General features: G+C 32.4%; 1 protein-coding gene across 1 annotated transcript in view; it reads left to right on the forward strand.

Annotated features, from left to right (window-relative positions):
• LOC125053023 (pikachurin) overlaps positions 1–14864 on the forward strand; it is a 98918-nt gene extending 84054 nt beyond the window's left edge. Inside the window, exons 9-18 of the mRNA XM_047654191.1 lie at positions 3825–4195; positions 6194–6271; positions 7802–7947; positions 9156–9396; positions 10049–10143; positions 11049–11390; positions 11839–11982; positions 12334–12420; positions 12750–12853; positions 13260–14864. Of these exons, the coding sequence (XP_047510147.1) occupies positions 3825–4195; positions 6194–6271; positions 7802–7947; positions 9156–9396; positions 10049–10143; positions 11049–11390; positions 11839–11982; positions 12334–12420; positions 12750–12853; positions 13260–13420 (1769 nt within the window). The 3' untranslated portion in view covers positions 13421–14864. The remainder of the gene's footprint in view (positions 1–3824; positions 4196–6193; positions 6272–7801; positions 7948–9155; positions 9397–10048; positions 10144–11048; positions 11391–11838; positions 11983–12333; positions 12421–12749; positions 12854–13259) is intronic.
• The last annotated feature ends 650 nt before the right edge of the window (positions 14865–15514 follow it).

Consider the following 15514-nt stretch of genomic DNA (forward strand, 5'->3'; position numbering starts at 1 on the left):
TATTTCAATTGCATATATTCTTGGATTGGTTTTGAAATAGAAAACCCCAGATTGAGGTTACATTATGTAAGATTACTTTACTTTGAATCTAGTATTACGTGTATCAATAAGAGATATCCAGGAAAATCAATATATTCAATCAAAGTCCACTACAATAATACAATTTGTCCGAGCATCGCAGAAATAACTTTGCTACCGCATAGAAATACGAACCGACAATTTCTATCAGAAATCGACCATTTTCTATAAGGGAGTGATAGATTGAAACGATTTTAGGGATGAAAGTGCTTTATGAGTGCCCTACATTCAGTGAATGAAGTAACCAGAACTATATTCGTCGTGAATTGTTTGTGATAGGGAAAAACATTGAATACTTTGTTAGTATTTTATTAACGTAAAGATTGACTTGCATGCAGTCGTATGGCTCAAAACGGATATAATGTCTATAGTCTACGGCTACGATCACTACAATGACATTATACCCTGAAACGCGCTAACAATATACAGTATAAACTCTTTATAACGTCAATCGTTATAACGAAAAAGTCTCGATAACGTAAAAATTCGTTAAATTATTTGGTTTAACCCAATACCCATAACCTCTCTATAACGACTACAAATGCTCGATCCCTTGAAATTCGTTATAAAGAGTTTACACTGTATATAATACAACTTCTCGACCATGGCTGGAACGAGTCTCGCATGCGATGCCTTTTTGTTAGTCGTGGAAAAACAGCCCGAGCTGAGCTGTCATTGTACTTTTGTCCAATAGCGAGATTTCATTAAAAATACGGCCACTAAGGCCTTCGGGCCGACCAGTGATTAGACTGATCGAGAAACTTCCTTTAGGTCGAAAGAGCAGCTTCTTTCCTCCACAACAATACAAATACTTTTGTTACTCTAAGAACACTAAACATTCCTTGGAAAGCCTATGTTCTTCAAATTATTGATGAATCGTAAACACGTTTAATATATTTGAAATATTTATTTGACTCGCAGGTTTTATAAAACGCAGGCCTACGTAGGCTCTAATTTTAATATTACGTTCGTCGCAGCGTTATTTACGAGCGCTCTGCTCCCTACACGTTCTTTGATTTACACACTTCACGCTTAGGGGTAAAAGTCACAAGCGTACGCGTGATAGAATTATGTGCGTAATTATATGTTAAATGTTACAATTCAAGTTGATTTAAAAAAATATCTTTATATATATATAATTCTTCTGTGAGTGTGTATGTCACTGAACTTCTCTCAAACGACTGGACCGATTTTGATGAAATTTTTTGTGTGTGTTCAAGGGGATCTGGGAATGGTTTAGATTCACAAATCAGCCCGCCAGATGGCGCTGCAGTCGGTACTTTCATACTTTGCTTTACTAATCGCTTGAAATATCATGCAGGACAACGTTTGTCGGGTCCACTAGTATATTATATAGATACTTTTTTAAATTATGTTTGAAAATACATGAATCTTTAAAATAGGATAATGGCTGTCACTTAATCTTTATGTATTTGGTATGTTTGTTTCTCCTAATCTAAAACCTTCCTTTACTGCCCACCAACAATATTACCTTGATGGCTGGAAGTCTTCTACAGTCCGTTTCACAAAGCACTTTCTTTTGCGAACTGGTGAACTGTGGAATCGACACAAATTGGGGGTCTTCCCTGACCTCTAACTATTCAAAGTTAGAGTGTACTCCTCCCTCAAAGGTCGGCAACGCACCCACTAAAAATGAGTGTCCATGGGCTGCGATAACTGCCCTTTTTGGCATCACCTAGGCTCGTTTGCCCCACCCTATTATATAAAAAAATAAACCAAGAAACGAGCTTGAATTTCTTACAAATTTACAGAATACTGTAGATGATGGTCGCAGAATATTTTGTGTTTCATGCCTGAAGGGTTGACTAATATAATGTCTAATACAAGTGGTATCACACGCGTTAATTTTGTCGTGATGATATATAGTCTTCGTCGATAAAAGGACAAACAAACTATTTAAAAAAACACACCAGTTGTTTGTTAGATTATCGCTTTCAGCAATAAAGACCAACTCTTTTTATCATTTATAAATTATCTTTTATAACATAGACCATACCCTCATCGTTCTTTTCCGTCATTATATGAACGTGTGCGGAATATGCTGACGATACTCAAAATTAATAACGCTTTGCGCGAGCTTATCTAATTACAAATTACTAAAAATTTCCTCTAGAAGAATTTAATCGACGTTATAAATTATTTTGAATAATTGTTGACAAAATTTTCCTTTTTCAAGGAAAAAGCAGAAAGACCGATTATAATTTCGTTAAACCTGAAACGGGTCTTAGAATAGAAACAAATATGCAAACTTAAATTGAAAAATATAGGATACCTCATATGAATTCATACTTTTATTTTACTTTCTTATGTAATAAAGATGCATAGCAATTATAACGCACCTATCACATTTATTTATTAAATAATGTTTATGAGAAATTAGATCATAATTATTTTAACTAGGTCATAATATCTCAGGATCTTTCGTAGCTTAATTGGATTTACTCCTTTTTACTGTAACTAAAAGTTTTAACAAAGTTGACGAGTAAAAATTAGAACTTCCTACGTTCTTCCACTTGAACAAGTTCATCTATTGAGGAAGAAAACTTTCGATCCTAAACTTTCGAGACTTCATTAAGATTTAGCCTGATCTACGAGTAACTTCAGTAATCCCTTAAACTCAGTTGATATGAGAAGGGAAATGCGAAATAATTCGGTACCTAATTCCTAATAACGTAAACGTTATTTAAACTTAATTTTCTACCATTACAGCAACTGCTTCAATATAAATTAAATAGTTAACATAAAACTTTTAACAACCAACCATAGACAAGTATGAATCACAGTTGAAGCTATGAAAAGTTCAGAAGAGTTTAATAATCTGAAGTTGGTAATTTTTTTACGTTCACATTAAATTCATTAATACCCATTTGAAGGCTTGCAAACGCATAAACTACTCTCGAAATAGGTAAAATATCTAAAATAATTTTCCTTACGTTTAACGATAAAAAATTGTCCCCACAATTTACAAACTCCCCTAAACGTTTGAGGTAAAATGATATAAATAGCTCCCTTTATTTTCTTTCTCAGCTAGGTTTACGGACTTTTTACGTCGAATAAAAATAGTCAACATTTGGGTAATTAAAATATATCGCATAACGTTGGCTTCGTGGTTTAAGTATGCGATTCTCAATAGATCGTGCATTTGCACGGCTGTGAACTTAACATTTTGTACCGTGAGGCATTACTACTAATAGGCAAGCATCGGAGGAAATTAGTCTCAAATCCGAAAAATGCCTCATATTGTGCCATGTTGTAACACCACTGGATTTTCATACGTTCTGAAGAAGCCAACATTGATCTTTATATTCGTATATGAAAAAAGTGTTTTTGTAGTACTTTAATATTTCGAGCTTAAATTGGTTTCACAGGAAAATACTTAGAAATTTCCTTTGCTTCAACACATGTATATGGGTTCAAATGCAAACAAATTTTCAAGAACTGTCATATTTTTTTCTTTGTGTATTTTGATTAAGGGTCTAGCCTTACAGTTGTTAAATTATGTGTTATGGGAGATAAATTAACGGCTTATTAAAGAAAACATATACCATCTCTCGATACCATTAAACCGTGCGTTATTACGGTCACGATTTTGAACTTAATTAAATCCTTACTAAAAGGTTTAAGTAACTGTTACCTTATAAACGGCTGTAAATTTAAAGTAAGAATCTTAGCCGAGACGAAATTAAATAATACTCTGCATAATGAATAACGTCCTTCATTTACAGGTGAATGTGCCCCAACCCTCGCTCCTTGGCGACCATTGAATGAAGTCACGAGCGAAATAATCCCTCACAGACACAATGACTTAGATCACGCAATATACGACATTAATGATATCGTACATTTTGAGGACAACGATATTGTTATGCGCGACTCGAAGGACCAAAACAAAATGGACAACTTTGTAATGAAATATGATATGAAGAAAATGAAGTTCGATAATGATAAACGGGACGTCAAATTTGTTGATGATAATGATTTGAAAAGTGAAGTAAAGGATTGCGAGTGTCAACATGGGGGAGGCTGTGTGGGAACAGTGTGCTTGTGTCCGCTGGGCTACGCTGGAGACAAATGCGAGATAACGCTGGATTTAAAGGTATAATTGATAATTACGTTGTCTTCGTTGAAATATTTCATTACTTTTAGTAGTAGATGTATATAACGGCTTTCTATTTTATCAAAATAATTTTTGAATACGGTGTCTATTTACATTCATCTCTTCATTATCTTACGTAACTTTTATTGGTTCGGTTACAGTAGTGTACAAAGATTAACCAGTCAGATCAGTATGATCAGCCAAAACTCCACGATTACAAAATGATCATGTTGAGTCCCTGACGCAAAAGTAAACATACCACATATACTACATGATACAAGGATTTGGGTACTTTATGTTATTAGATTAATAGTATCTTTTAATATATTAAAACAAAAAGATTCAATTTACATCTCTTGTCTCCAAAATGAGCTTTTGAACCAGCCGTTGAAAATTTAAAAGCTTGCAAAACGAAGCGTAATACACATTTATCGTTCTTTTTCCTAAGTCTTAAGTTATGAATGAGCACTTAGCGAAGATAAATTCAAAAGGAAAATTAAAGCTCTAATGCATAGAATAACACCACGCCGTTAAACTAATTATCATTGTCTATCTTAAATACCTCTTCATTGTAAGGGAAATACGTTTGTATTTTGTGTTCAAACAATGTTGATGGTCTTTGTGAGTTTTATTCAAAGATATTTAAGAAGAATTTCCTTTTATTATTTTCAGTTTGATTAAAAAATTTCAATGTTTCATAACGTGAAACAATATATATAATAGGTACAATTACTTGAAGAATATATTGTTACACTTTTTTATTGTAGTTCTATCGCATTGGTAGTAACTGTTGAGATATAATAATTATATGGAAATAAATAAATGTGTTCAATTAATTACTTAATGTATTGTTATCGACATAAACGTATCATTTAATACATTTCCTATAATATTTATTAATCTTATATGGTAATTAACCAACAACACATAACTTCGAGGATATCAATCACAAAGTTGTGTGACGTTAATAAGTCTCCGGGAGACCCAATTTGGATATTAAGATGGAACATAAACGTTCCGTGTTTGTTTTCTGTGAGTTTTGAGTGTTTAAGCTATTAATTGTAATATAAATGCAAAAATTTGAGTTCTTCTTTGTTGCGGTTCCACGCCAAAGTTGTGAAGTGTTATATAGGTTTATTAATACGAAAACATCCCCAAAATGGTCGGTTATCGAAAGCTGGCGGGTTCACAGTACTCACACTAATGCAATTTCACATACAGTATGTTTCAAAATATGATTTTTTTGCCATGCTATACATTTTAGTCCACTCATACACGACGGACAGTCTATTCATGATGTATTTATGATTGTATTTCAGTTTGACATCACGTCTCGCGCTTATTCACAGACACTACACAAGCACAAAGTGTAAATGTGTTGAAGCCGCCAGCTTTAGATAACATACCTATAACATACCTATACTTATATATAGTCACTGCAGAATGATAACCTCGTATGTCAAAAAAGCATTTATTTAACTCTTATGTCATTTAACTGGTATAATCTAATGAAGTAATAATAACATAAATAAATCCTTTGGACAAAAGCACATAATAATGATTTAACAAACATTGACGAAATGATTTTTTTTTTCGTTTCCTTTAAAGTTTGGTTCACTGGACATACGAGGTTATCATTCTACAGCGACGATATGTACCTATAATAATTTAATTACATACATATTTAAGAATCTGTATCTGATTCGTGGTCGTTTTTTTTAATGGGCAAGTAAGCGTTCAGCCTTACTCACGCCGCCTATTTGTCGACGACAGGCCGGGTACGGTGTATTTCTTGACGGAGTGCTAAACGCGCACATTTGCTCTATGTGCATGGGTGTCCATTGGTGCAAAGCATGGATGAGAGTCGCACGCTGAAACCACCTATGGCCTAGTGCTATATATTTTATGCTCTATTTTTCAGGATAGCTCGGAGGTAGCATTCGAATAAACTTTGCATAAGTATTTACTATATTATACATTTCGTTGTTACGTTTTCAGGTACCTCGATTCAACGGGTCATCGTACCTGCGGTTACCCGGGCTTGGCAATTCGGCGCAGTCATGGTTAGATATACAGGTATTAAACTTTAGTACTATGCCTTAACCCGCAGTTTATACAAGCTAGCTAAATTAGCTGTGTTTTTACTCTTATTTAGAACATGACTTACCATTTCTATAAAATGAAAAAATTATAGAAAAATATCTACTACAATAAATATTGTTTCTTAACACCAACGCTTGAAAGCCTCTCGATGCTTTGTAGATGTCCTTGTATATTTAAATATATAAATAATTTTAAAATGTGTAATGTTATATGAAGCCGTGGAAAGGAAATCAGGAATTATTAATAGTCAAGTAAACAAACGTCATCGATCCTAGCTGTTTGATCAACTGGCTGAACATCATTCAGGCCGCTAGTTAAACGGCTAGGCTGTTAATTGAACGGCTAATTAAGCTAGTTGGCTGCGACATATACACTATATAGCGACTTAAAGTAATAGATTTTTAAAGCTATAAAAGTAATCAATATGTTAACATTCTAAAAACAGTACCAAGAATATAATTTAACAGCAAGTTTGCAAGCTAATTAAATTTAAGACTTTGTAGAAACTTTTTTACTATAATCTTTCATTAATAATTATGAAAACATAGCGGACATTACCAACATCGTCAAAACCTCGAAAATAGTTACGGCAATATAAGTTTCATAAGATTTATTAAATTCTAGTGGCGAAACTTAAGCATGGCGCAATTTTAATTACAGTATTGCAACTCGTATCGGAGTTTGTATTTGTCGTATCGAACTTTATTCATTCCTGTTTTCCTTTCAAAGTATTGAAATTAAATACCTAAGTTAAATGGAAGTTTTGTGATCGAAGCGATTCAATAACGTTAAGTAATACTAAGTTTTGGCATAATAGTGACTAGTTCATTTGATTATATAAGCTCCTAGTAATAGTGTATCGGGTGATTGTTGGAATAGAAGTGTTGCTGTAGAATGTTTATAATGAATACCTGCCTTGCGATCTGTAACTCACTTTAGTAATACACTAAAATCACTAAACAAAGGCTGCTTCGTTCTGAGAAACACAAAAATGACTGCACCCTGCAGAAAGGAACCCGCGCTGAGTAAGGCAGTGTTCTAGAAAAGCTAGACCTATAATTTTTGAATTTATGTGAAAATAAGTTATTCAATTCAAAAGATACATTCATTTCAATATAATAATAAAATATTGGTAACTAAATGTAATTTTAATAATTTTAGATTCTTACTTATTATGCCACTAATATTACAAAATTTGCGGAAAATTTAATTAATTAAGCTTCGGCCGTGCGGAAGTTAAAACTGATACAACATTTTAATTGATTAATACTAGATTTCATGTTTCACTTAACATACTACGTACTGAAATCTGAATATTTTTATATATTGAGTCATTTAACGTATTACACATTTCAGATTTCGGATTTAAAGGAGTTACAATTGTAAAAAAAACACTTTTTATATTCCTTTCTTCTATAAATTGTCAAATAGTCAAAAAAAATACAATTTTCTTTAGAGCACTGCTATTTAAAACAATTGTCTTCTTGAACATGTATTCAACAGATAACAGTGAAACCAACGAGTGGTGACGGTCTTCTTCTATACAACGCTGAAGATCCCAGTGGCGATGGTGATTTCTTTTCGCTTCACCTCAGGGACTACTTTGTGGAGTTTGCCTTCGATTTGGGTTCCGGTATCGCGCTTGTGAGGTACGAAATATCTTTAATTAATTTATAATATTTGATATTACGTTGGATAACGAAATCAGTATCATGAGAACATGAATGTTTTAGTTTAATTTTTAATTAATAGTTAAAAAGTGAGATTTAACTCTGAACAAAACAAAATGTAAGTTTATAGATAAACGAAGACAGGTACATATTCTAATTCGTACGTCAAGTCACAATCTCGTATTGGAGATGTCACATGTCAAACTTCATACAGAAATTATGGTTTGACAGCTGCTGAAACTAGATTTTATTTTAATAGACGTTCTAGAAATTGCATCCATCGTGAGGAATGAATTCGAGAAAATAAAATATTATGTAGAGATTTTTATAGCCATAGAGTACAAAAAGCACGTTTTTAATTCAACGGCAACGGAATGTAAATAAAAAAATGTGTGCGTGTACTAGGTGTACACACGTAAGAAGTGAAACTTCTTTATGACCTTATTTTTCGAAAAATGATCTTATGCAACTTAACGAAATTGGTTAAATAAAGTTTAACAAAAGGCTTTTATTATCATAGACATGAATACAAATACAATTATTTCATTTTACCTTATTACTACTAAGATTATTACAGAATTTCATTAATTGTAATAGAAGTATTACTATCATTGTTATCGTTATTATATATTTTTGTTATTAATGGCTTCGAATCTCTTCGGATCAACCGTGGTAGGGACAAGAAAAAGATGGCGCGTAACCGAAAAACGTGACGATTTGCTACAAAATTTCTCCCATACGTCGATAAATAATTCATTCTAACGCCGATAAAGAAGTTTGACTCCAAAAAGCAACATGGCGCGTAACCGAAAAACGTGACGATTTTCTACAAAATTTCTCCCATACGTCGATAAAGAAGTTTCATTCCAACGCCGATAAAGAAGTTTGACTTCAAAAAGCAACATGGCGCGTAACGGAAAAATGTGACGCGTAACGAAAAAATGTTACACTAAATTTTTTTCCAACCCCGATAAAGAAGTTTCACTTCAAAAAGCCAATTTATTAACTTAGTGTGACGTAAGATTAATTACTATTGCAGTCCAGTCACTGTCAGCGCTTAATATCTCTTCTACTATGTTTATACATATATAATAAATGTATATAAACTTCTATGTTTATATATAATAAATATATAATGATTTAGATTGTAGATTCTGTCATTTAAAAAAAATATCTATGTATTACAGATCAGCATACCCCTTAAAACAAAACGAATGGCACCGAATATCAGTAAATCGGTCGGGTCGTCGCGCCTCCTTGCGTGTACGCTACGACACCGATACGACACATGACGCGTCACGATCCGTGACGTCACGGGGCGTTGCTAAATACTTGGAGCTTCGACAACCAATGATGCTTGGAGGAGCCCCACAACCTTTGCCAGCTAGATTAGCGCTTAAGACTTCGTTTAGTGGCTGTGTTGGACAGGTAAATACTATAATTACATCCAAATTGGAAATTATAAATTATTCCTATTTTCATTATTTAGAAAAAACAGTCGCACTACATCCTATTAAGGTCTGGGCTTTAGATTTATGTATCAGTTTAGAGATCTTTTTTTAATAGACAAGTAGGTGATCTGCGCCTCACACACGCCGTCGAATTTTTGGGTCTAAGGCATGCCGGTTTCGTCACGATGTTTTCCTTCACCGTACGATTTAGTGTATAATTCGCATATAGAAAGTCCATCGATGCACATTCGAGTTTCAAGAGAGAGAGACCTAAGCTCGCAATCGAGAGTCCCTCTCATTAGCCCTAGTTCTTATGTGTGTAATTTTCAAGATGTCGTAAGGATTCTTTCGAACGGTGATGGCAAACATCGTATGACCAAAATGGAAAATCTGGTAATAAACAAAACGGAAAAAGGGTATACACTTTTGAAAACAACCATAAGACACAGTTGACAGTGATTAAAAGTTAAAAAGTGTCACAAATTACAGTTAAAAAACAAAAAAAAAAGGAGACGAGAGAAAAAAACATTAGACGAAAATACAGTTTTACATAAATATTTTTTTACTTAATATGACAAACGACCACTCATTAATGTCAATTTATTAAACTAATAATTAATGATTTACAGTTAATAATCAATGATGAAGAACTGTCAGTGGTGTCGTCAGCGCTGGGAGGCGTCAACGTGGATAATTGCGATGATCCAAGAAACGATTCTTGCTAGTACGTATTGACTATTGTATTAGTACATATTATAGTTAGTACTATTGTATGATTGTATATAGTTTAGGATTTCTTTTAGGTAAATTTTTAACTCCCAAAGAGCGGGTACTAAAAATGGCTTCGCGAGGCTGGAGATTTATTTTTGAATATTTTTAATAATCTCAGGAAGTAGGTTACACTCGTTATTAGGTTTTCACATTTGTAACCTATTTAATAAAAATAAGGAGCAAAATCTTGTTGTCTTTTTGCAGTCCACTGCTTATTGTTTGTTTGCACGGCCAAACAATTTCATCAAATATTTATAAAAAAAATTCCAGAATTCAATTTACGCGCCTTGATTTACACGATTAAAAGTATACAGCATCAGACAGTTAAACTTCATTTAATTAACTGAAATCGACCTAATAGAACATAAATTTTCTTAGATGCCCGTTTTTTGCAAAAGAGGTTATATATTTTTCCTTGCTTTATTGTTGTACTGAAAATAAATTGCCTTTTGACGTGACAACGTCTTATAATTCGATGGAGCCGGCTGCACGCATCAAGAAAACATGACGCATGCGGCGTTACCTCGCTCTGAGGCGTTCCATTTAAGACTTGAAGTGCAAGCGAGAGCGCGTAACGAGCGACAAAGAGGCACAATCGGCATCCGCGATCGGCAGCGTTCGTTCGTTAAAAAATTGATATAATTGTATTTATGCGTACAAATATACGTTACTTGATCAATTCAATTGTGATTTCCATTTACCTCCTTCTCTTAATCCATACAAAATATCTTTCAAACAAATAAAATTAAAATGTTCTTTTGAAAATTGCAACCATTCCATCAATATTTTCTTATGACGTTGTCACGTTCAACTATCGTCAGTAAACCGACTTTACAGACAACCGATTTTTTTTTACAGTAACAACATTTGCAGAGAAAAACTAGAACCTTTATCATATCCAAAAAACCTAACAGACAAAACCCATCATACCATTGTAGCAAAAAAGGGTTTCAAATTAAAAAACCACAAATCGAAGCAAAAGAAGCGCGCGCACATGGAAAAGTATAAGCGGAAAAGCTTTTTCAAAAAACGATTTGAAAATGAAATAAAGACAGAAGGACCGGTGTATGACGGACAGACGTACATACAAATGAAGTATTTGAGTAGTAACGAAATTAATTGGGGCGATACGAATAGTTATCCGAGTTTTACGGGAACTGACAGCTTTATTCACATTGATGATGAGGAGACTATGAAAAGGTACTTTCATAGTTATATGATTTTTTTCTTTGTTTTTGCTTTTACATGCAATTTTCCCTTGTTTTGCTTTCCATAAAACGTTTCTAAGAGTTCATAGTATAAATAATAAAAATAATTTGAATGGAAAATAATTTATAGGATTACGATTAAATAGGCCGACTAAATTTGGGGAGTTCGTTTCCAAATTAAACGAGCTGTTATTCTGTACAAAATTCAAGATGCAATTAATTCAAGTTAATTATTATGAATTCACATGGAATTATCAGACTAATCCTACACAACAACTACACAGAAAAGCTCTAAGTTTTGAAAATAAATATACATATATCTAAAATATCAATTCTCTCTAAATTATATTTTTTTTTTATATAAAGATGGACATTGGACATAAATAATTAGTTAACATTTTGTTTTACATATTTATAAAAGCACTCTATAATTTCCACAGATTGCTAAGTTACACCCTGGACATAAACATCCGCTTCCGGTCAGTATCACCCCACGGGCTGTTAGTATGGAGTGGCCGCGCTCCTTTATCTCCAAGAACAGACTTTCTTTCACTTGCCGTTGAGAACTCCGTACTTGTGTTTAGGTAAGATATTTATCGTGTAATATGTACAAATTGTCTCTGTATTATTTAAAAAAAGAAGCTAGGATATTTTAAAGGACGAAATTTTGGCACATTTTTGTTGGATTTAACACCACAAGAAATTCGCGACGCGTGCGCGATGTGCACATAATTATGTCTTAAGTTTCTGAAATGTATTTTTGTTTAGACGTTCATCTACATTGTATTTTATTAATACAACGTGTTAATACAAAATCATCGATAAAAAAAAATTTAAAACATTGAAATGTTATCGATTTTTTATTAATATTAAGCTGTTTATGGTGTTGTTCAAAACAGACATACTGTATTAACAAATTTTGAAATTATTTTCAGATATGATCTAGGTAGTGGAGAGGTCGTTATAATAGCAAATCATACTAAAGTAGACGACGGATTATGGCACAGAGCGAGAGCTACTAGGTAAGACTTTGACATTTAAGAAAAAAGTCCCATGGAAATCAAATAAGCTCACTAATTCAAAAAAGAAAAAAAATGTAGTGCAGTTGTATATGTTTTCTCTTTTATTGCAGCTCTATTTCTTGAGTAATGAATTATCTCGTAGGATAGAAGCTTTCTGATTTATTATTGGCTAGAATAAAAATAACGTCGACGTAACGACGGGTTCATATCGGTTAAAAGCTTTTAGTACCTTCAATAATAAATATGTTATTTTTGCCTTATTTTATTTTCAAAGCTTTTTCGTTTACATCCTATGGTCTCTATAATACATTTTTGAATTGACATTTCAGAAATCGACAAGCAGGTGTTTTAGAAGTGGATGGGCTGGGTTCAGTCGGGAAAATATCTCCGGGAAAACTCAAACAACTGAACACTGAAAATGGATTATACATAGGTAAGTAAACATTTTAAAAGTTTTTTATCTAATTTTTTTTATTATTTATTATTGATGATATAGAATTTTTGTTAAACAAAGATCGGTGGTTCAAATCTTATGAATGAAACATATGTCAAATTACGAAAGAAGTTTTCATTACTTAATCCGTATTTTTTTTCTTTATCCATAAATAAAACTTATATTTAGTAAAAAGTTTCCTTTAAGGTAGGTATCTTATTTATTTTGGTATTGCAATCGGTACCTGTCAACTGTCAAGTCTCAAATGTCACCAAGACTCGAAACGTCAAATTATGTAAATAATTAACGAAGCATTTACATCCGTTAAAGCATTTTATTTAAACGCGTTATACCCGCGTACAGACTGTAATTGACGTGTGTTTTAAAATAAAAGTTTACGTTCCAGGTGGTCTACCCTCAATAGAAATAAACACAAATGGAAAATACAAGAGCGGTCTGGTTGGGTGCGTCTCACAAATATCGCTAAGTGGAGATTTTGACATCCCCTTAACTTTATCAAAACTACCCCACACTATAACTAACAATGTCGGTCGATGTACACCATAACACAAGTGTTGTCAGAAACAAAAACGCAAATAAATTTATTTAATTTTGCATATGGAGCCTACTCCTTAAATACATATCAGAGAACATCGGCAATAATGTATCAATGTGGGTACTTTTAACTTCGAGTTATCTAACAAATTCGGTTAAGCTTAATGATATTGTATTAAGAGTTGTTATATATTGTAATGTAATAAAATTAAAACTATTAAATCAGTCATAACAGCATACATCTATCTCTTTTCATCACAAAGTTAATATGATTGGACAAAAAGGGACAAAAATAAGTCATTTCAATAAAATTGTTTGATACTCAGGTAACTATAAAACGATATGACAGTATAAATAGATTAAAACTATTTCAAAATAAATCCAAGATTGATGGAATTTGGTAGTTTGCTCGAAAAAGTCCCAGTTTTTGGTTTGACTGTATCCACTTTAGTCAATTTAGAATGAGCTGTGTTTTTGGCAGACAATTTTCTTATTAACTTTGATTAAAACAAATACTTGGACATTATTAAGCATTATGGTAATTGAACAAGATCTAATATGTATCGAAGTCAAAATTCCAAGTGACAGAAACTATCGCCTTTATCGTTTAAGTTCCATAATTGTTGTTCACTTTCGATTCTCTTTTATATAGTCATACCAAAATTAAACAAATTAAATATGTAACAAAATTTAAAAATCGGAAATTAAAGAGGAATTAATTGTAAGTACGGATTAAACGGAAATATCAGCACGGAATGGGGGTACATAATTGTTATATTCCTTCAGAACATAATTGAATCTTTCTTTGCAACCTTCCTTCAAAATGCAAAGGTCGAAAGATATCTAAAAGTGTCATCTTGCAAGTGAATTTAGACCGTAATGTTTTGGTTGACAATTATATAAAAGTTCCAAGATTTTAGATTTTCGGATTTTTAGTAATAATATTTTGTATTTGTTTTAATCACAGTAAAACTTAACCTTCTTTCGTACAATGTAAAACTTTTCGAAGTGCTTTACTATCTAGTAGATATGAAAAATACTATTTGTAATTAAATAAATTATAGTCGTACAAGTGATTTGCACGCAATTTAGTTTCATCACACGATTTGTTAGTGCGAATTCAGTGTTTTACTCGCTCTAGTCTAACATGGTAAGAGCGAGACAGCAAATTCGCACGCTTTATGACCCTACTTAAGATCAGACTTAAGTTTAAACCTTGAATTTCTTGACGGAGTTGTGGTGGAATCTTAAGTCATCTCAGGTTATGTATAAATTAGTATATAACACGTAATAGCGTTTGTATCGAATTTTGCATATGAACGTGTACTAGGAGTGAGTAGTTAATAAATAGTATTTGGTATTGAGCTTTTATATTTAGGCTTATGTTTGCTTAGCTTCTCATTTAGTAGTATTATTTGCCATACCTATTAAAACATCCAACATTTACTCACAGCTATATTTTGCATAGCTTCATAAGCAAGTCCCGTTTGGGTTAACACCAATAAGTTCGTCAATTAACTAATCCACAGGGTTAAATATATAAAACATATCTTTCTTTGCATAAATCTTGCTCTAAAATAAATGATAAAAATGCGAATCGACCAAATTTTTTTATTACCTACTTAAATGTTTATTAAATATGTTGATTACACTTAACCAAATATGAAACTAGTCCACTTTGTTAATTACTATAGAAATATGATCTCATACAAATTGTAATATTATTTAATAGAGGTTTTGAGTGTTATATTTTCACAGGTCTGTAAGGGGTTATTGAGATTTTTACTTGCATAATGTGGTCACAATTTCCTTTCAAATTTGCATATTCTCACGTTGGTGTTTTTAAGTATTTTTGCTTAATTTTTTTATCAGGCGTTATGTGAGGATAAATCTCAATAATGTAATACCTGCTTTACATTGCATTTTGGTAAGTTTTTATAACCACAGATTATCAACATAAAAAAAAAGATTTTATATGTTTTAGTTTCAAACCCTTCTCCTCCTATATTTTTTAATTTTCTTATAACCAAGATTTAAATTTGCATTTTTTAACTACTAACCATAATAAATCAAAAGAAACCTGTAAATGTATCCGCACTTAATAAA

This window comes from Pieris napi, chromosome 10 (genome assembly GCF_905475465.1).
Source record: "Pieris napi chromosome 10, ilPieNapi1.2, whole genome shotgun sequence".
Lineage (NCBI taxonomy): Eukaryota > Metazoa > Arthropoda > Insecta > Lepidoptera > Pieridae > Pieris > Pieris napi.